The 23,672-nt window shown below is 45.7% G+C and overlaps 1 protein-coding gene across 1 annotated transcript in view; it reads left to right on the top strand.

The window, feature by feature from the left end:
* Nucleotides 1-23,672, top strand: part of tmem135 (transmembrane protein 135) — a 219,725-nt gene that overhangs the window by 177,384 nt on the left and 18,669 nt on the right. Inside the window, exon 6 of the mRNA XM_002936544.5 lies at nt 4,695-4,741. Within this exon, the coding sequence (XP_002936590.2) occupies nt 4,695-4,741 (47 nt within the window). The remainder of the gene's footprint in view (nt 1-4,694; nt 4,742-23,672) is intronic.

Raw genomic sequence — 23,672 nt, 5'->3', positions numbered from 1 at the left:
TGTGTTATAAGAACCATAGTGAAAGCACTGAAATACTTCCATACAGTTGACCAAGGGGACAAGAGCGCTTCAGCCACAAAACTCACCCCGTATGGCCTTGGTGTCACTTCCAATTTGGTCACAGTCAAGACTGAGAGTTCTAGTTTAAACATCCATAATGTGCTTCTATACAGTTGGCCACTAATGCAAGGGGCACTTTCAGGGACAGAGGGGCAAAATTGTTCCTGGATATTAGTGACACATGGCAACTACATAGCCAAGGGTGGCTGCAACATGAGTGAGACTGGCCCACTGCACCCAGTTATTAACTGACCCCCCATTAATGAGGATGGTCCCCACAGACTTATGTAGGACTTGTGATGCTTTATGTGTATGATGGCACAGAGTACAGCGTTTAATATAGAGAGAGGGTGTCTCTTGGTCTCACAATAACAAAGTTATAAAAGTGGATTTTCCGTGTGACACTAAATCAGAGAGGGATATTTTCGGTGCTGCCGTGGTGATTTTCTCCTTCCGAAGGCAGTTAATTATAATTACAAGCAGAGCAGTCAGAGGGGTATCTAGGATTTCACGTGGCTGGAAGATAAAAGGCAGATCTCTGGCAGCTACGTCCTCTTCAGCCCCCGAACCTTTACACTTACAGGGTATCCCTTTCAGGAAATGTTTGAAAGTGAATCTTGGATATGCCCCCAACTCACTCCCTGCCTTTCCCTCTGCTGCACTATTTGTGCCCATGGCTGTGCCCCCAGTTCTACCCTCACTCCTCTGCCTTTCCCTCTGCTGCACTATTTGTGCCCATGGCTGTGCCCCCAGTTCTACCCTCACTCCCCTGCCTTTCCCTCTGCTGCACTATTTGTGCCCATGGCTGTGCCCCCAGCTCACTCCCCTGCCTTTCCCTCTGCTGCACTATTTTTGCCCATGGCTGTGCCCCCAGTTCTGCCCTCACTCCTCTGCCTTTCCCTCTGCTGCACAATTTGTACCCATGGCTATGCCCCCAGTTCTGCCCTCACTCCTCTGCCTTTCCCTGTGCTGCACAATTTGTACCCATGGCTATGCCCCCAGTTCTGCCCTCACTCCTCTGCCTTTCCCTGTGCTGCACAATTTGTACCCATGGCTATGCCCCCAGCTCTACCCTCGCTCCTCTGCCTTTCCCTGTGCTGCACAATTTGTGCCCATGGCTGTGCCCCCAGCTCACTCCCCTGCCTTTCCCTCTGCTGAACTATTTGTGCCCATGGCTATGCCCCCAGTTCTACCCTCGTTCCTCTGCCTTTTCCTCTACTGCACAATTCGTGCCCATGGCTGTGCCCCCAGTTCTACCCACGTTCCTCTGCCTTTTCCTCTACTGCACAATTCGTGCCCATGGCTGTGCCCCCAGTTCTACCCTCGTTCCTCTGCCTTTTGCTCTACTGCACAATTCGTGCCCATGGCTGTGCCCCCAGTTCTACCCACGTTCCTCTGCCTTTTGCTCTACTGCACAATTCGTGCCCATGGCTTTGCCCCCAGTTCTACCCTCGTTCCTCTGCCTTTCCCTCTACTGCACTATTCGTGCCCATGGCTGTGCCCCCAGTTCTACCCTTGTTTCTCTGCCTTTCCCTCTGCTGAACTATTTGTGCCCATGGCTGTGCCCCCAGTTCTACCCTCGTTCCTCTGCCTTTCCCTCTACTGCACTATTCGTGCCCATGGCTGTGCCCCCAGTTCTACCCTTGTTTCTCTGCCTTTCCCTCTACTGCACTATTCGTGCCCATGGCTATGCCCCTAGTTCTACCCATTGCTATGCCCCCATTTCTATCCTTGCTCCTCTGCCTTTCCCTCTGCTGAACTATTCATTCCCATGGCTGTGCCCCCAGCTCTACCCTCACTCCTGCCTTTCCCTCTGCCTTTCCTTATAAGATGTTTTTTGCCATTGATGATTTTACATGTTTTTTTTCCTTAATTGGAACCCCCAAACCTCATTGCCCAGGTCCAGCTCCCACAGGGCATAGATACACTTTATCACAGTAGGGATGGTTCACTCCTTTACACCCCCTGGATTTATAAAGAAGGGGTTATTTCTGCATCTCAACCTATTCCTCCAAAAAAACTTATTAGGTGAAGAATAATGAAGATTAAGAGAGATTTATCCTCCCAAAAAGAGACCAACTGCTCCACATTCATATTTAAGTTCTCCAGTGGGAAACCTTCTGTTGGACTTCCCATCCCAATAGCTGGACTGGCTTGTAGTTCCAAGAACTCTAATTCATTGAATGAAATATGACTTAACTAGGAATTTCACAACAAGCCTCCTCCTTTATTCAGCAGAGGGTTACAAGCCACAAACTTCCCTGCCCCGGGGCAACTGAATTCCTCACTAGCAAGCGCCGTGCATGCAGAACACACAAGTGAACCTATTATTGTTCCATACTGTTTGTGCCAAGGTCATTATTTAACCACTTTAACTATTACAAAAACAAATACCTAACCTGTAGCTCAGTTGTCCGTATAGAGGTGCTTATTGGTTGCCAGTTTGGCCTGGAATTGTGTCGAATTAACAGACCATTGTCTGTGTTTTTCCAATCATTGTGACCATATCAGCAAATTTTTTATGAGGCTATCTGTGTTTGCTCAATGGCCAACCAGTATTTGGGTGCCTAAGTAGTTTGGCGGCCGACTACAGTGTTTGAGTTTAAGGTTAGCTTTAGAGAAGAGGTTGGAACAAGGAGATCTGGATGCAGCAAGAGTTGCCACATGGGGGGAATATTGCTGCCCCAGGGGGTCTTGGGTAACTTGATGGAATCCCTAAGTCCTAGTCAGGACCTGTTGCCCTATGACCATGCTCTTTATGCTGAAATGCAGAAATACAGCAGTGTTTGGTGGCCTTCTCATTATATACTAGGGGTAGGTATGAGGGAGCCGCAAGTCCCCAGATGGAGATAGACTTCAAGTCACGCCATCACATTGATAGTTGTAGTTTGACAAGACACGGAGAGCCGCCTTAGCCCTTCTCATTAACAGCAAATGGGACTGAGACCTGGAACCCGGCCACGCTCTAAATGACAGATTGCAGCCTAATTACTGTACCATCGGCCGTGATTAAGTAGAGCCCTAAAGCTGGGATTAATCGGCTGCCAAGTTGTGTATCACACACTTCCACATAGAAATAACAGCTACTTCATCATGACAAATCCCAGCCTCGCAGACTAGAAGGAATTCCACAATGCTGAATATGGCCCGGGACCAGAAACTCTTGTTATGCCATTAAATACCTTATTATAGCGCTTGTTTGGTTCCTCATGGAAACACTGCTCTCCCCTACAAGAAAGAATTTCTGATTTATGGTAACAGTTATACGCGGAGGGGCACTAACGAGGAAGGCGGTACGGCACGGGGGCCGCTTGGAGGATCATATTGATATTTGGGAATCGCCATTATCAGTGGTCAATAAGAATAATAGTTTGGGGCCCCTTCTAACGCGTTAAGTCAAAAAATACATGACCTTGGTTTAAGGGGCAGAAGATCCCCTAGAATTGTGGGGTGAGGACACTTACCCCCACGCTCAATGATGGGCTACATCCTGGCACTGGGCTTTCACCCTCCATGGTTGAGTATGGGCTAGACCAGTGACCCCCAATCAACCCCCTTTATAGTCCAACATTTGGTGTGACCTGGTTTTCTCTGTCAGATCATGGATAGATGAAAATAGGAGTCAATACAGTCACTTTTCTTATAGGTCCAGGGCAGTAATTGAATTGGAGAGAAAAAAGTGGAGTTATGCTATGTGCACTGCGCATAGCATCATGTGCCAAAAATAAGCCCCTCCCACAACTATAAGCCACACCCACATCTATAATATGCTCCACCCACCAACACTTGTTGGTTTTACCCTCTTTAAAGCAAAGCCATTTTTGCGATCATTATCTACTGAACAGTTTGAGCCCAGTATGCATCGATTTAGCCTGTAGGGACCCCAAAATATAAATAGTGGATATGCATTTTCTTGGCTGGCAAACATAGCCCCCCTGCCTGCCTATTGTGTGTTGTTACACAGCACAACCCCACAATATTATATATAACCACACATTATTTAAAGGGGTGGTTCACTTTAGTATGTTAAAGAATGCCCTATTCCTGGCAACTCTGCATTTGGTTTCCATTATTTATTTTTTTAAGAAATATTTAGCTTCTTCTTCTGACTCTTTCCAGCTTTCAAATGGGGGTCACTGACCCCGGCAGCCAAAAACTATTACCCTATGAGGGCACAGTTTTAATGTTCTGGTTACTTTTTATTATCTTTTTTTATGCAGGCCCTCTACTATTGATATTCCTGTCTTGCGTTTGACCCACTGTCTTGTTGCTAGAGTAAATAAGACCTTAGCAACCAGACAGCTACTGAAATTCCAAACTGGAGAGCTGCTAAACAAAAAGCTAAATAACTAAAAAATGACAAATGAAGACTCATCCAGACTCGTCCAAACGTGAAGGTTATGGGCAGATCTGGGCAGAGTGTGGTTAGATGTGGGGAGTAGTATGGAGGAAAATAAGGAGAAGGGCAAAAATATTCCAATATTCCTTGTTCTTATGTGGGAATGTCGCCGGTTTGTTCAGCTTTGCATCCCACATTGATTTTACTCTATGGTGAGGTTTATTGTCTGCACTCTTTACATTGTTTCAATAATTCTATGTACAACTGAATTAATTTGTCTTGTTTTATTTCACAGGTCCTGTTATTTTGCATCACGGCTGCACTGTACATGTTCTTTTTCAGGTTAGTGGGGATTTTTGTTTTCTTTGCATTGGGCCTATACCCCAATGTTGTAACTGTTACCCCAATGTTTCTATATATCTGTAACCTTGTTATGGGCTAAGGGGGCCCAGCCTGAAGGCCAGTTAGGGGGGATTTGGGGTGAGTGCTTATTTGTGCCCTGGGTACCCCTGGAACTATAGCAGGGTGACTGTTACCCCCAATGTTTCTATATATCTGTAACCTTGTTATGGGCTAAGGGGGCCCAGCCTGAAGGCCAGTTAGGGGGGATTTGGGGTGAGTGCTTATTTGTGCCCTGGGTACCCCTGGAACTATAGCAGGGTGACTGTTACCCCCAATGTTTCTATATATCTGTAACCTTGTTATGGGCTAAGGGGGCCCAGCCTGAAGGCCAGTAAGGGGGGGATTTGGGGTGAGTGCTTATTTGTGCCCTGGGTACCCCTGGAACTATAGCAGGGTGACTGTTACCCCAATGTTTCTATATATCTGTAACCTTGTTATGGGCTAAGGGGGCCCAGCCTGAAGGCCAATTAGGGGGGGATTTGGGGTGAGTGCTTATTTGTGCCCTGGGTACCCCTGGAACTATAGCGGGGTGACTGTTACCCCAATGTTTCTATATATCTGTAACCTTGTTATGGGCTAAGGGGGCCCAGCCTGAAGGCCAGTTAGGGGGGGATTTGGGGTGAGTGCTTATTTGTGCCCTGGGTACCCCTGGAACTATAGCAGGGTGACTGTTACCCCAATGTTTCTATATATCAGTAACCCTGTTATGGGCTAAGGGGGCCCAGCCTGAAGGCCAGTTAGGGGGGGATTTGGGGTGAGTGCTTATTTGTGCCCTGGGTACCCCTGGAACTATAGCAGGGTGACTGTTACCCCAATGTTTCTATATATCTGTAACCTTGTTATGGGCTAAGGGGGCCCAGCCTGAAGGCCAGTTAGGGGGGGATTTGGGGTGAGTGCTTATTTGTGCCCTGGGTACCCCTGGAACTATAGCAGAGTGACTGTTACCCCAATGTTTCTATATATCTGTAACCTTGTTATGGGCTAAGAGGGCCCAGCCTGAAGGCCAGTTAGGGGGGGATTTGGGGTGAGTGCTTATTTGTGCCCTGGGTACCCCTGGAACTATAGCGGGGTGACTGTTACCCCAATGTTTCTATATATCTGTAACCTTATAGGCTAAGGGGGCCCAGCCTGAAGGCCAGTTATGGGGGGATTTGGGGTGAGTGCTTATTTGTGCCCTGGGTACCCCTGGAACTATAGCAGGGTGACTGTTACCCCAATGTTTCTATATATCTGTAACCTTGTTATGGGCTAAGGGGGCCCAGCCTGAAGGCCAGTTAGGGGGGGATTTGGGGTGAGTGCTTATTTGTGCCCTGGGTACCCCTGCGTTGAGCTCGCCCTGCCACCCCTAGTGGAACGCGTTCAGCAACCCAAACTCATTATTCCTGAAAAACTGCTTCCAGCGACTTTCCCTCGAGCCCTTGCACATACTGTATCTGACATGAAATGGTACAGCGGCTTTCAGAGCCATATTTATTTCCCCATTCACTGCCAGTGGGGCCTCCAATTACACTGGTTCCTTCCTGACAGCCAAGGTCAATGTTACAGATCGTTGCCGCTGAAGTATTTGCGCGTTTCCCTCGGTTAAAATAGCTAATCCTACAGCTGCCTGGTCTGGGCCATGGATCGATCATACAGGTTCTGTGGGACCCCCTAACCCCTTCCAACCCGGCGAGGGCAATGTCCCAGCATCATCTTCTGTAAGTCATAGGGCTAAATATTCCCACTCTATGCTGAGCCACACAGGGTAGGCCTAGTGCATGCTGGGTAATGTACCCCCGACTGTCACTACCATGCTCATATAAAGCTGTATTTCTTTACTATTTCCTCAGGGGATCCATATTAAGAATGGCAGTTTGCTTGACAACCCATTGAGCTGGTTTCTAATGAATTTTTCAGGTTTTTTAAATGAACATTGCCTATTTTTAAATGGATATTTCAAATCTTAAACCACACGGGGACTGGTTATGGGTGGGCTAGCCCGAAGCCCATGAGACCTGCATGTTCGTCCTGAAATGTGGGCATCTATGGCTCGTAGTGGGTGGGCCAAACGGCCTCCTGTGTAGAACTGCTTTATGGCGCCAATCCCACCTGGGCGGGTCCTTTTCACTTCCCAGTCTTTCATTGGTTGCAGCTTCATAGAACCGTATAAAGGTGCTCTCTGTCCATAGTGTGGAGTCCTGCAGTTTTAATTGTTTTTTTGTACCCCAGCCCACTTCTGATGATGTAACTTCCGGTTTGCAGCAATAGAACTTCCTGTTTAATGTCGGTCAGCTGGTCGTGGATGGGGGTGTAGATAAGGCACTTGCAGGTCAGGTAGTGGGTCCAAGCAGGTAGAAATGCAGGTCAGGGATAGGTTTGGGTTTTATATATTGGTCCGCACAGGACTCTACCATTATGTCTGGGAACCAATCACTTGGATACCATAGACCAGGGGTGGCCAGACCTTTTCGCCCGGCGATCGACTTTGGCCCCGCCCGCGTACGTACCCATACCCCATAATAGCGCCGCACTTTCGCATTTGCAGGCTTAGACGTGGCCCACCAGAAGTCCACGGGGGATTGACTGGTTGACTGCGGTCGACGTTTTGGCCACCCCTGCCATAGACTAATGTGGCCACCATCATCAGCCATCTTGCCCTTCTGCACCCAAGTGTTCCTACACAGAATTACTGTTGTGGGGGTCCCGGCCAATCCCATTTGCTCCCCTACAGACAGCCCTGAGCCAGTTCCAAGAGACACAAGTTGCTAATTATCATCCAATTTCAAACAATGGGCTCATTGCATTCCGAAGCCAAGTGGGGCCCCCCCTCACATAATTGTCTCCCACAATTCCCCGGGGCAGGGACCCACTCTCAATTCCCTGTGTGTGCCTGAGCAAACCCCTCTGTAGGGGGTTCCAATCCTGATGAGGCAGCGGAGCAGGGTTAGAATGCCGGGGGGGTGCAAATGCTGGGCTGGGGGGGGGGGGGGGGGCAGTCATAACAAGCTCCAAGGTGAAGGGAACAATTAATGAATTTCTATACTTTCCCCTTGACAAAGGTTGCCCTTACTTTAAGCCTTGGTGTAATTCCCTGGGAAGCCATTCAGGGGGGATTAATTCCCACGGGCTGCAGTGAGTATAAAGCCTTTCACTAACCTGACACTTCTATTTTGCTTCCCCTCCAGGAAAATGTAGCACATCCTAATAATCTCATTCAGTTGGTGCTGTGTGCTTAACCCTGTCGTGCCCAGGGGCCGGCGGTGCTTTCATCCCTCTCTATTACACCTCATTCCTAAAAATAAAGACCAATTGAAATATTGCTGAAAATGGGTCTGTGTATAACAAGCCGAATTTTGTTTAAAGGTGAACTAACCCTCGAAGAAAGGTTGCATGTCAGTGTACAACCAATGGTACTAAAGGGGTAGTTTACCTTTGAGTTAACTAACCTATATGTAATAAAAGTGTGCCCAGGTCCGCCCCTAGACCCAACCCATGGCAACCAATTAGTTGTTAGATTTTTTATCATGTGACCAGTAAATGCTATCTGCTGCTTGGTTGCTATGGGTGGGACAAATTAGTCTCTTTTTATCACATATATAGATTTTTCGTGTGTTTAACACTTTTTCAGTTGGTTTATATTTTTTATTTTTTTTTATAGTAATTTGATTTAATGGGGGTCACTGACCCTGGAAGCCAAAAAACTCTGGCAGGCCCTGGTTTTAACAGTTTTGATTATTCAGGCCCTCTCATATTCATCTTCCAGTCTCTCAATCACACCACTGTCTAGTTGCTAGGGTAACTTGGACCCTAGCAACCATTAAGCTGCTAAAATTTCAAACTGGAAATCCAAAAAAACTAAAAAAAAAACCCATAAAACATGTAGGCCAACTGCAAATTGTCTGTGAATATCACGGGTGAATTCTGGCCCAGATTAAAGCACTTTGTAGCTGCAACTTTACCCTATATACAGTGAGGGAATCCACTTCTCCTGTTCATCGGTCCCCATTTCTACACAGCCCATTTGTGGCACCTTTCTCTACAGCGTCCCCTTAATGCCCCCCCCCCTCCCAGGCAGCAATATGTTACCCTTGCATGGCTGGTACCAGAATCGCAGTGTAATACAGAATATTTCTACTACAGAGCAATGTACTGGGTCATACCAACCCTCCAGATGGCAGAGATTGATGCATTAATGATACCGCGGTGCTGTTCTGTGCTACACTGTGCTAAGCCGCTCGCTCTCGGACAGACGGACAGTATAACCTTTGTCTCTATAACTTACCTGTAATGGCCGACCCATCGGTGCAAGGCTGGGCCTGGTGCAGTGTGTGTGGGTAATGTACATCATGCAGCCCCCAACTGTTCTGCATAAAGTGAGTTTAAAATAGCAAATGTATAAGGTTTAATATCAGGAATGCTTGGGACCTGGGGTTTCCAGATAAGGGGTCTTTTTGTAATTTGAAATCATGTAAACATGATATAAACCCAGTAGGATTGTAATGGACTAAATGAGAAATGGCCTTCCTGTAATTCAGAGCTTTCTGGATATTGGATTCCTGATAAAAGAATCCCGTACCTGGGCTAGGTGCTGTTTTTATTCTTAGTCAAAAAGGAAATATTATACAGAAGAATTGGACTCTGTATGCTGAGTGTCTGGATAATGAATCCCATAACTGTATTTACGTTGTGTAACTTGTGGCCCTAAGGGTGAAGACACACAGAGCTACTAGTAGCAGCTACTTGTCGTGGCTACTAAAATAGACAATGCTGATCATTTACTGATAACTGTCTCTATGTGTGTTTAGCAGAGGCAATTCTCAGTATTGTCTATGGCAGGGGATTTTCAGTTTAGTAGCCATGACAAGTAGCTGCTACTAGTAGCCCAGTGTGTCTTCACCCTAAAGCTGCCACTGTGTTACAACTTATAATACACACAACTGTTTGGCTTGAGCTCCTCTCTTCTCCTATACTGGGCCCCTAGTTGTGGCCCTTTGGTACAGGAGACGTATTTACCAGGTAGATGTGTCAATGTGAAATGCCATTCAGTGTGCAATCGCTATTGTGCATCAGAAAACGCGCTCCCTCTGCAGATAACTATGTTAGAGTGGGGATTGTGTCACTTCTGGGGCACGTTTGGCATCAAAAATGGTATTGGCCTGCAGGTCACTTGGTGCAAAGCTATTATGGAATCCCGCTGGGGGACCCTGGAGCTGGCAGTCATTCCAGGGTTCAATAAGAAATTTAGCCGGCACAACAAGTATAGTGCACTATACTTGTTGTGCCGGCTAAATTTCTTATTGGACTTTGTTGGGAGCGCCGACTCTCTGGGCCGTGCACCAAGTACTAAGAGGTAAGGGTGTGCTGGTGGAACTTTTTCTTCTATTGTATTCATTCCAGGGTTCCCAGATCCACTGGCACCGTTCTACATGAATGTAAAACGCGTTGGGTGCAGGTGTCATCAACAAAACCACGTGAAACCAGCCCATGACCCTGCCCCTGGCCTTCCCATGTCTCTCTGTGATGTATGAAGCCTTGTGAACCCCACCGCCTACAGCCATGGAAGGCGGGAATAATCCGATAGCTGCTTCCATTCTTTCCACCGTTATCTGCTTTCAGGGCAGCTCGGGTTTCAGGTAGCGTACGTGCCGTAGGAGCCAGCGGAGCAGGAAGGTGTGTACCTGCAAGGCAAAGCCACAGGAGATGCTTTTAAAATCTAAAGTTTCAGGTGCCTCTATCCAAACCTTCCCTAGAGGAGGGAAAAAAAAAAAAGATCTGGACCCTCCTCCCTTCTTGTTGTTTCCTCCTGTCAATCCCGAAGCTCCTTTTGTCCGGGCCGAGCCATTGATGTGACGTGATTGTTTATCGTGCATCTGTCATCCTGGGCAAGGGGAGGAAAAGAAAGGATAGGAGCCCGGCTTCTGGTTCTCAGGCTGCGGAGAATAAGGTGCTTGTAGCATTACGGGGCTGTATCTCCCAGCTGTCCTGGAAAGCCTTCTATAGTTGCCGGATCAGAAACAATGCTCCGTATTACACTCCCCAGCCCGAGCCCTGACAGAACAAGGCTGATGTTACAGGTTGGACGCTGGGAAAGCAATCTAGCCTGGCAGATTTGATTTCTCCTATTGATCCAAACACAATGGGAGATAAGTGACAACATAGTCTGTGCTTCCTGCAGCTTTCAGTTTGCTTCCAAAAACACAACCTCGACGTTTGGGAAAAAGGCTGAAATTGAAAACTGCTTCTTTTTTGTTGTAAGGCTACTAAATGGATCCGTGTTTGGACAGGTGACATCTAATATTTTGCTTTTCTTTCACACCACTTAAATCTGCGGTGGTGCCTGCCAACCGACTTAATTCACTTTTATCTGTTCTAGTGGCATTATCCGAGCGCCCAGGGGAGCCAAGCGGGTTCACACTGTTCTGCCCAGCGGCTCCTGATAGAAAATGATTCCATGGGAAAATCCGTAGGAAAGGGCTGTATTTATAAAGGCGTGCAAAATAGCATGGCATTGGATAAACAGTACCTTGTACTTGATGGTAATTGAGCTGACCCCCAAGCTCCCAAGCATTCCAGATAAAAGGTCCCATACCTGTTTAGGCAAATGCTTGGAGAGGCTCCTACATAAGGCCCGGTAGCCATCAGCTGTGGCAGAACTACAGCTCCAAACATCGTTGCAGGTATGCAGCCTCCATTTTAGGTCTAGCAGTTGCCTAGAAAGAAGGATTAAAGGTGGCCATACAGGTGAAGATCCACTCGCTTGGTGAGGTTGCCAAGCGAGCAGATCTTCTCCCGATATCCCCACTTACGGGTGGGCGATATCGGGGAAAATGTAGGCTAATTCGATTATATAATATCGAATTATATTGGCGGCAATGGGGCAGACGGTTCGGGGACCGCATCAACAAGCCACTGTGGTCCCTGATACAACTAAATCTTTTAACCTGCTCGATTGATATCTGGCCAATTTCGGGCATGCCCCTCGTTCTTTCCCCTACAAGGCCGATAAGCTGCCGAATTGGACCCATATGGGCAGCTACAATCGGCCTGTGTATGGCCATCTTTAGTCACTAACAGTTTGTTTGCGCTGAGCAATCAGTACAACTACAGAGTGGGTCCTGTCACCCCGTAGGGTCCTGTCACCCCGTAGGGTCCTGTCACCCTGTAGGACTGTATACTCTAAGGATAAAAACACATTTAAACACATTTGTTATTCCAAAGTTCTCTTGGATCCAACTCTGACTGCCATCTTTTCACTGCTGTTCGGAAATTAGTCTTTGCACGTGAAGCAATCAGCTCCTCAGTTTCTAGTTTTGCCTCCTTGATTGCTTCTACTTGTTGTAATATTTATATGCCCGTCCCATCGGATTTATGTCGAGCAAGGAAGTCTGTGCCATCAGCCTTAGGTCAGGTGACTGCCTACAGCCAATGCTACAGCCACGTATCTCACCTGTCAGCCATTCGCACCACATTCTTGGCGCTTTCAGGCTTTTATGACAGTGTCAACTATAAACTAGTATTTCCCATAAACTCCGCTTCCCCGCATATTTTCAATGAAAGAAGACGTTTTTATCCGTGTATAATTGAATTGAGAATGGGGCAGGTTTATGGGTTGCCGTGAAGCTTATCGCTAACGACGGTACAGACTCGCCCAAACAAATGAGCGTCGGGCCGAGCCTCTCTCGCACCGGCACCACTGTCTGCAAAATCCGCATTAAAAATATTATACAAGTATTTCTCTTATGTGCTGACTGGGGGGGGGGGGGGGGGATGTGTAGACAGCGGGATAATGTGCAGTAAATCAGCCCTCCCCTGCACAACTGGAATGTATTAAAGGGCCAGTCCACCTTTTATGTTAACTTTTAGTATGTTATAGAATGACAGATTGTAAGCAAACCTTTCAATTGGTCTTTATTATTTATACTTTTTGAATTATGTGTCTTTTTCTCCTTCTGCTGCTTTCCCACTTTCACATGAGGGGTCACTGACCCCGGCAGCCAAACAACTATTTCTCTGTGAGGCTCCAGTTTTATTGTTATTGTTACTTTCTAGTACTGATGTTTCTATTCAGACCCTCTGCTATAAATATATCAGTCTCTTAATCAAACCACTGCCTGGTTGCTAAGGTACTTTGAACACTAGCAACCAGTTAACTGCTGAAATGCCAAACAGGCACTTTTGCTGGACAAAAAGCTATATAATAAAAAAAACACAAATAATAAAAAAATGAAGACCAACTGCAACTTGTCTCTGAATATCACTCTTTACATCTTACTAAAAGTAAATTGTAAGGTGAAAACTCCCATTTAAAGTATTTAGTATTAGTTTAGCCGAGTATTGGCTAAACTAGTCTATACGGTGGAGTAGCGTGTTTAAAGGGGAAGTATAAGAAAAATATATTGCACAAACAGCTCATATGTAAAACCCTGCTTCATCTAAATAAACCATTTTCATATAAATATACTTTTTTAGCAGTATGTGCCATTGGGTAATCCTAAATAGGAAACTGCCATTTTAAGTACTAAGCCCCGCCCCCTGGGATCATAGGATTCACAGTGCACACAAACAAGCCAAGGCACACATACATGCTAGGCCCCATCAGCCAATGAATGGGCAGAGTTCTGCCTTTTACTCCCACACTACTTCCTGTTACAGTTAGAGGTGCATCACTTCCTGTCAGCTGATCTCTGAGGGAGCACACAGCCCATCACTAAATGGCGGCTCAAGGGAAAGGATGTAAAAGGGCAATATTTACTGATATATATATTCCAGTTTGGGGAGATTAATTAATAGGCCACTTAATATGATATAAACTGTCTGTTGGTTACGTATTCATTCTGGGGGTATAGTTTCCCTTTAAACAGTATTAGGGCAAGCAGGAATGCACTTTAGCATGCTTAGTAAATATAGGCCTAAGTGCACTTGACTGAAAACATCTAAGTGTCACAAATGATCGCTAATGAGCCGCTCCCTTTGTTTCGGCCTGTCAGGGCCCATTTCCATTATTCCCATATCCCCCCTGACAAGCGGAATCTCCTCCAGCACTGACAGGGTGCACTGAGCTTTCTGGCACCTCTGGGATAGCCCCTTTATCTCCCCCACCCAGCAGCAACTACTGGAAATGATTGTGCTAAATTACCCCTTATGCTTGTACAGGTATAGGACCTGTTATCCAGAATGCTCGGGACCAAGGGTTTTCCGGATAAGGGGTCTTTCCGTAATTTGGATCTCCTACCTTAAGCCTACTAAAAAGATTATTTAAACAGTAATTAAACCCAATAGGGCTGTTCTGCCCCAATAAGGGGTAATTATATCTTAGTTGGGATCAAGTACAGGTACTGTTTTATTATTACAGAGAAAAGGGAATCATTTAACCATTAAATAAACCCAATAGGGCTGTTCTGCCCCCAATAAGGGGTAATTATATCTTAGTTGGGATCAAGTACAGGTACTGTTTTATTATTACAGAGAAAAGGGAATCATTTAACCATGAAATAAACCCAATAGGACTGTTCTGCCCCCAATAAGGGGTAATTATATCTTAGTTGGGATCAAGTACAGGTACTGTTTTATTATTACAGAGAAAAGGGAATCATTTAACCATTAAATAAACCCAATAGGACTGTTCTGCCCCCAATAAGGGGCAATTATATCTTAGTTGGGATCAAGTACAGGTACTGTTTTATTATTACAGAGAAAAGGGAATCATTTAACCATGAAATAAACCCAATAGGGCTGTTCTGCCCCAATAAGGGGTAATTATATCTTAGTTGGGATCAAGTACAGGTACTGTTTTATTATTACAGAGAAAAGGGAATCATTTAACCATGAAATAAACCCAATAGGGCTGTTCTGCCCCCAATAAGGGGTAATTATATCTTAGTTGGGATCAAGTACAGGTACTGTTTTATTATTACAGAGAAAAGGGAATCATTTAACCATGAAATAAACCCAATAGGACTGTTCTGCCCCCAATAAGGGGCAATTATATCTTAGTTGGGATCAAGTACAGGTACTGTTTTATTATTACAGAGAAAAGGGAATCATTTAACCATGAAATAAACCCAATAGGACTGTTCTGCCCCCAATAAGGGGCAATTATATCTTAGTTGGGATCAAGTACAGGTACTGTTTTATTATTACAGAGAAAAGGGAATAATTTAACCATGAATTAAACCCAATAGGGCTGTTCTGCCCCCAATAAGGGGTAATTATATCTTAGTTGGGATCAAGTACAGGTACTGTTTTATTATTACAGAGAAAAGGGAATCATTTAACCATGAAATAAACCCAATAGGGCTGTTCTGCCCCAATAAGGGGTAATTATATCTTAGTTGGGATCAAGTACAGGTACTGTTTTATTATTACAGAGAAAAGGGAATAATTTAACCATGAAATAAACCCAATAGGGCTGTTCTGCCCCCAATAAGGGGTAATTATATCTTAGTTGGGATCAAGTACAGGTACTGTTTTATTATTACAGAGAAAAGGGAATCATTTTCAAAAATTAGAATTATTTGCTGATAATGGAGTCTATGGTATACGGCCTTTCCGTAATTTGGAACTTTCTGGATAATGGGTTTCTGGATAACGGATCCCATACCTGTACAAGCACAATTCAGAATACCCATCAGGGGTGCTGGGAGTTGTAGTTCAGCAGCAGGGGCTAGGTCAGACCTAGGGCTTAATGATGGGACCCTACAAAGTCTGTTTTACCGTCACCACTGGTGGCAATATTTATATCTACCAGAACAATGTAGTGTAGGAAAGGGAATGCCCATATCCTACTGTGGGGAGACTGTATATTCTGTGTAAGATGAACTCTATAGCAATGGTATCTGCACTGTGTCCCTAATATATTAATCCAGACCATAAACCCCACGGGGCGCACACAAAGGAGCATTATACCCCCAGCTTATATGGTGTTACTAACAGACTGGCGCACTCAGCCGGCGCACTCCGGCCCATTGTCCCTCCCTGTCACTATGACATCTGCCATGCCAGGAATGTCCATTTACTGGATGCCATTTGTTGCCGGGGTCTAACATTAAGCCCCCGAGTGTGGCAACTTGCAAAAAGACCCCCATTCATCCCTCCCCATGTGATTTATTGCATTTAGGCCGCCGCTTATGAATCATTGCCTTGTTCTTGTGTCATCTGGGCCACCTGACAGATGTTCTGGCCCCAGTTCCAGTCGTGTCCCTCAGTGACACTGCAGATCCGCTTTGGGTCCTTATATAACAAGAGTATTGCCTTATATTATTATTATTGTCTCTTTTCTCTTCCATATTTGTTCCCAGTAAATGCCACCTTCAGGGAAATAACTAACCAGTTGCATATCTGGTACTGGGGGGGCTTTCATAGATAGAGAATTCTGGTTGGCTTGCAACTCCTGGGAAGCAAGCATTTTGATTGGTTGTGTATATGATGGAGGAACACTGAGTAAAGTGGTAATTTGTTGGGCACCCCCACCGATCCAAAACAGCCTTCCACCTTGGGCTGGCGCATTTGGTTGGGCAATGTTGTGTCGCCATGTTGGACCCTGGAACTCCGGCTTCTGAACCAAGAGCCCCACACAACACATAAACCCCTAATATCCCTATCACTGTAATCTGTTCCTTCAAAAAGTAGGAATAAATACCATTTTTATATGCTGAAATCCAGCTGCAAAACTGTTCTTCTCTTTCTGCATCATTTGAAATCCTGGCAGGGGAGGAGGGACTAAAACACTGATGTTACAGATTGTAACAACTTCTCCACAGCTTACAGACAGCATGCAGGAACTACATAACCCACAATGCATTGCACTGGGATGTTCCTTTCCTTATTGACATCATGTGTGCAGGGAATTGTGGGATTGGGAGGAGGCAGGCTGAAGGCAGGCTGAGGGCAGGCGACTACTGTTACATTTTATTTGAGTCACAAAGTAGTCAGCCAATCAGCAGGGGAACAGGGGGCGGGGCTTAGGGAACTGTTCCAAACCATATTATTATATTAAATATCATATAAGCATATAAGTTGCTTGAAATCATGTTTACTCTTCAAAAAGGTTAAGTTGTGTTTAGGTGGAGTTCCCCTTTAAATACAAGTGAGTATAAACAGTTCAGTAGTTGGAGGGGCGGCAGTTATGCCACTTCATGGCATTTTAGGAGTTATCAGAGTCAAGAGGCATGTGTTCACGTTGGGCCGGCACTGAGTGCATTATGGGCAACCTGTAACACTTCCAAATGCTCCAACACCTTCTAGGGTCAAGTCTGACCTTGTGCACTAAAACTGCTTGTGCTGATTGGTGGGATCAAGTGATTCATCAGCCACAACCAGCAGTGCCAATCTGCAGACAAGGACTTGAGTCAGACATATTCCAGCAAGCGGGGAGGGGGTTGATTTATAGAGCTCGTGAGAGACATAAGCCATTAGCAGCGCACTATCACTTGTGTCCAGACACTTCCATTCTGACAATTGCCACACCACCACTAACGTTCCTGTATTAATGATAAACGGAGGGGGGGGGGGATAACGGGGGTTTATATTTAGACTTTACTGCCGGGACGGGACGCTGTCCAGAAAAGTGTCAGAAATCAGGAGCCTCCAGTCTGCGAGACTCCCAGACTATTTTATTCCTTTCTTAAAGGTTGAGAGGGTTGTGTCACCTCGTCTGAGGGGTTTTATGTGAGCAGATACCCACTGGCACATTCATTAACTGCCGCCTGGGCGGCACTCATTCCGCTCAAAGGGCACCAGTGTTTCACTCCTGTTGCTTATAAACAAGCTCCATAGATACAGAAATAGGGAATATAAAGGCGCTCCGGGCTGGTTTGGTTTTATTTAAACCTCTGTTTTCCCTCTCACAGTATATAATGTGCCTAAGTCAGCACTGACTGTCTCTTAGTGTATATTATGCACAGGTATGCCAGTACAGGTATGGGACCCGTTATCCAGAATGCTTGGGACCTGGGGTTTTCCGAATAAGGTGTCTTTCTGTAATTTGGATCTCCTTCCTTAAGTCTGCTAAAAACATTAAACAGTAATTAAACCCAACAGGGCTGTTCTGCCCCCAATAAGGGGTAATTATATCTTAGTTGGGATCAAGTACAGGTACTGTTTTATTATTACAGAGAAAAGGGGGTCATTTAACCATTAAATAAACCCAATAGGGCTGTTCTGCCCCCAATAAGGGGTAATTATATCTTAGTTGGGATCAAGTACAGGTACTGTTTTATTATTATAGAGAAAAGGGAATCATTTAACCATGAAATAAACCCAATAGGAACTTTCTGGATAATGGGTTTCCGGATAAGGGGTCCGATACCTGTACCCACTCCCTCTCCCAATATATAATGTGCCTAAGTCAGTACTGACTGTCTCTTATTGTATATTATACTTTGGGTGCCAGTACCCACTGCTTTTGCAGTAAAATGTTCTTAGGGTGCCAGTACCAACTGCCTCGCTCAGTGTATGATGATATGGGGGGGTATAAGTACTGACAGTCTCTTACTGTATATTATGCTTTGGGTGCTGGTACTCGCTACTGTGATATATACCCACTTCTCTCACTGTATAATGTGCTGGGATTACAATATTGGGATTATAATATCTACAATATATTTTGCTGCCTATGACTGTATCAGTTTTCCAGTAAGCCGAGGCCCCTTTTTGGTTCCTGCCAGTGTCAGACTTGGGTCCTGGGGGGTGTCCCTGTAGGGTACCCACCCCTTCTCAATGCATTCCTGCACAACATGGCTTCTTACATTTCATATATATATATATATTTATATTTTTCATGACTAGTCTGTATATTTTGAATTCCAGCGCAGAGCATAGAAATAAACGTATTCCCATAAATCCCGTCGACAAACTCGTTTAATTAAGTCCCTGGGCCGCACGTTCGCGGCATTAAATCATTATGAAAGATACATTTGCGGGAAAGCACGGAATCCGGCAGCACCTGATAAATAGGCCCCTCATAAGTTCCAGATTAGTTAAGTTCCAGCAATAAAACACAACGGCCGATTGTATAATAGGGATATGGATATATACATCAGCAGCTTGAAGTCATTACATGGTAAACACACGGCCGGGGCCAAGGCATTTATTGAGCTTATGGAATTGGTTAATGTCTTGAAAAAATACACAGACCCAAAGCGGTTCAAATGGTTTGGGAAATGACCAAGTGCAGGGACACATGACGGGACTACTTTACAGGGCACCGTGATATCAAATATGGCCCTGTAACAAATCAAATGGGATCATAGGAGTCACAGTGCACACAAACAAGCCAAGGCACACATACATGCTAGGCCCCATCAGCCAATGAATGGGCAGAGTTCTGCCTTTTGCTCCCACACTACTTCCTATTACAGTTAGAGCTGCATCACTTCCTGTCAGCTGATCTCTGAGGGAGCACACAGCCCATCACTAAATGGCGGCTCAAGGGAAAGGATATAAAAGGGCAATATTTACTGATATATATATTCCAGTTTGGGGAGATTCTTTAATAGGCCACTTAATATGATATAAACTGTCTGTTGGTTAAGTATTCATTCTGGGGGTATAGTTTGCCTTTAAGCCCTAGCAACCAGAACCACAAAAAAAAAAGACCAACTGCAAATAGTCCATGAATATTACTGTAGACATCACGCTACAAGTTAATATTGAGGTGAACTATCCCTAATTCATATAATGTATAAATAAGAAAAGAAGTTACTGATTATATGATTGGATATAATGAATACAGTGTATAATGTATCGGCCGCTGGTCGGGCCGGATGGAGACGTAGTATCAGTGTTGGGGGGAAGTAATGTTAAGAATATACCTGAAGCCAATATATCAGTGTGTCCTACAGCCCATGTGTTAATTGTATATATATATTGCCTGATCTCTCTCTTTCCCTCTATTCCCCCAATCTCTGTGCCTGCTCCTTCCTCTGCCCATGTCACCTTATCCCCTCTACTCCCCTAGTCCCAAGTATCCACTCAACCTTCACTCCACTCCTTCATCCACTCTCTGTATCCACTCAACCTTCACTCCACTCCTTCATCCGCTCTCTGTATCCACTCAACCTTCACTCCACTCCTTCATCCACTCTCTGTATCCACTCAACCTTCACTCCACTCCTTCATCCGCTCTCTGTATCCACTCAACCTTCACTCCACTCCTTCATCCACTCTCTGTATCCACTCAACCTTCACTCCACTCCTTCATCCACTCTCTGTATCCACTCAACCTTCACTCCACTCCTTCATCCGCTCTCTGTATCCACTCAACCTCCACCCCACTCCTTCATCCAATCTCTGTATCCACTCAACCTCCACCCCTCCCCTTCATCCGCTCTCTGTATCCACTCAACCTCCACCCCTCTCCTTCATCCACTCTCTGTATCCACTCAACCTCCACCCCTCTCCTTCATCCAATCTCTGTATCCACACAACCTCCACCCCACTCCTTCATGCACTCTCTGTATCCACTCAACCTCCACCCCACTCCTTCATCCAATCTCTGTATCCACTCAACCTCCACCCCTCTCCTTCATCCAATCTCTGTATCCACACAACCTCCACCCCACTCCTTCATGCACTCTCTGTATCCACTCAACCTCCACCCCTCTCCTTCATCCACTCTCTGTATCCACTCAACCTCCACCCCACTCCTTCATCCACTCTCTGTATCCACTCAACCTCCACCCCACTCCTTCATCCACTTGCTGTATCCACTCAACCTCCACCCCTCTCCTTCATCCACTCTCTGTATCCACTCAACCTCCACCCCACTCCTTCATCCGCTCTCTGTATCCACTCAACCTTCACCCCTCTCCTTCATCCGCTCTCTGTATCCACTCAACCTCCACCCCTCTCCTTCATCCACTCTATGTATCCACTCAGCCTCCACCCCTCTCCTTCATCCAGTCTCTGTATCCACTCAACCTCCACCCCACTCCTTCATCCAGTCTCTGTATCCACTCAACCTCTACCCCACTCCTTCATCCGCTCTCTGTATCCACTCAACCTCCACCCCTCTCCTTCATCCGCTCTCTGTATCCACTCAACCTTCACCCCTCTCCTTCATCCACTCTCTGTATCCACTCAACCTCCACCCTACTCCTTCATCCACTCTCTGTATCCACTCAACCTCCACCCCTCTCCTTCATCCAGTCTCTGTATCCACTCAACCTCCACCCCTCTCCTTCATCCAGTCTCTGTATCCACTCAATCTCCACCCCTCTCCTTCACCCACTCTTCATATCCACCCTTCACCCCACTCCTCCAATCTCTTTGCCAATGATCTCTGCTCTACTTTCCCAGACTCTACCTCCTGCCCCAAATTACCCACTCCTTCATCCGCTCTCTGTATCCACTCAATCTCCACCCCACTCCTTCCCCAATCTCTTTGCTCTACTTTCCCAGTCTCTGTACCTACTCTACCTCCTGCCCTTTTTCATCTATTATGTTGGCGCTTTATAAATAAATAATAATAATAATACCTACTCTCCATTCCATCCCCAACCTCTATGCCCTCTCTACTTTTTCCCCACTCCATCAACCGATCTCTGTGTCCAATCAAATGGGAGTCTCTCCTGTTCAGCTAATGAGCATTATTGCAGCCAATAGGGAGGGCTGTACCATGCAGTAGATCTGCTCTAACACTAATATTGCCAGTTCTCACATTGTGCTGAGATGTTGCAGGACCCAGAGAGACCGACGTGCCGACTCCCAGTCTGTAGGGCTCATTCCTGCAAACTCCGAGCCCGGTGCCAAGATCCCGCTGTTCATGGGCAGGATTAATGGCCAACAATGAGTGAGACCCGCAGCCATACTCACTCACGCACCTCTACATATTCATCCTCAGTGTTGGGCCCTGAAACCCAATGCTCCATGTGTGTTAAATTGTTTACATTTCTGCCTGACTTGCTGGTACGTTTAATTAACATGCAACAATAACGAATGTGCCGCAATGTACAGTTTGTCATGTTCCACATAATCTCCGAGGCTAATTGACAGAGGGGTCATTTTTTATCATACATACAGGTGTCATAATCACTTTAATGAAATCCGTATGTTTCCACCCGTCTCATATACAGCTGCTTAGAAAGCGCCTCGTCTGCACCCAGCGGAGTATTTCATGTATGTACAGTGGTTTGCAAAAGTATTCGGCCCCCTTGAACTTTTCCACATTTTGTCACATTACAGCCACAAACATGAATCAATTTTATTGGAATTCCACGTGAAAGACCAATACAAAGTGGTGTACACATGAGAAGTGGAAGGAAAATCATACATGATTCCAAACATTTTTTACAAATAAATAACTGCAAAGTGGGGTGTGCGTAATTATTCAGCCCCCTTTGGTCTGAGTGCAGTCAGTTGCCCATAGACATTGCCTGATGAGTGCTAATGACTAAATAGAGTGCCCCTGTGTGTAATCTAATGTCAGTACAAATACAGCTGCTCTGTGACGGCCTCAGAGGTTGTCTAAGAGAATATTGGGAGCAACAACACCATGAAGTCCAAAGAACACACCAGACAGGTCAGGGATAAAGTTATTGAGAAATTTAAAGCAGGCTTAGGCTACAAAAAGATTTCCAAAGCCTTGAACATCCCACGGAGCCCTGTTCCACCGATCATTCAGAAATGGAAGGAGTATGGCACAACTGTAAACCTACCAAGACAAGGCCGTCCCCCTAAACTCACAGGCCGAACAAGGAGAGCGCTGATCAGAAATGCAGCCAAGAGGCCCATGGTGACTCTGGGGGAGCTGCAGAGATCTACAGCTCAGGTGGGGGAATCTGTCCGACAACTATTAGTCGTGCACTGCACAAAGTTGGCCTTTATGGGAGAGTGGCAAGAAGAAAGCCATTGTTAACAGAAAACCATAAGAAGTCCCGTTTGCATTTTGCCACAAGCCATGTGGGGGACACAGCAAACATGTGGAAGAAGGTGCTCTGGTCAGATGAGACCAAAATAGAACTTTTTGGCCAAAATGCAAAACGCTATGTGTGGCGGAAAACTAACACTGCACATCACTCTGAACCCACCATCCCCACTGTCACATATGGTGGTGGCAGCATCATGCTCTGGGGGGGCTTCTCTTCAGCAGGGACAGGGAAGCTGGTCAGAGTTGATGGGAAGATGGATGGAGCCAAATACAGGGCAATCTTGGAAGAAAACCTCTTGGAGTCTGCAAAAGACTTGAGACTGGGGCGGAGGTTCACCTTCCAGCAGGACAACGACCCTAAACATAAAGCCAGGGCAACAATGGAATGGTTTAAACCAAAACATATCCATGTGTTAGAATGGCCCAGTCACAGTCCAGATCTAAATCCAATGGAGAATCTGTGGCAAGATCTGAAAACTGCTGTTCCCAAACGCTGTCCATCTAATCTGACTGAGCTGGAGCTGTTTTGCAAAGAAGAATGGGCAAGGATTTCAGTCTGTAGATGGGCAAAGCTGGTAGAGACATACCCTAAAAGCCTGGCAGCTGTAATTGCAGCAAAAGGGGGTTCTACAAAGTATTGACTCAGGGGGCTGAATAATTACGCACACCCCACTTTGCACTTATTTATTTGTAAAAAATGTTTGGAATCATGTATGATTTTCCTTCCACTTCTCACGTGTACCCCACTTTGTATTGGTCTTTCACGTGGAATTCCAATAAAATTGATTCATGTTTGTGGCTGTAATGTGACAAAATGTGGAAAAGTTCAAGGGGGCCGAATACTTTTGCAAGCCACTGTATTTATGTATGTATGTATGTACTGTATGTTTGTATGTATTTATTATTATTAACATTTATTTATAAAGCGCCAACATATTCCGCAGCGCTGTACAATATGTGGGTTACATAGATTGGGCATACAGAGTAACATATAAAGCAACCAGTAACCGATACAGGAGGGGAAGG

This window comes from Xenopus tropicalis, chromosome 2 (assembly GCF_000004195.4).
Source record: "Xenopus tropicalis strain Nigerian chromosome 2, UCB_Xtro_10.0, whole genome shotgun sequence".
NCBI lineage: Eukaryota > Metazoa > Chordata > Amphibia > Anura > Pipidae > Xenopus > Xenopus tropicalis.
This window is presented reverse-complemented; position numbering and strand designations above follow the sequence as displayed.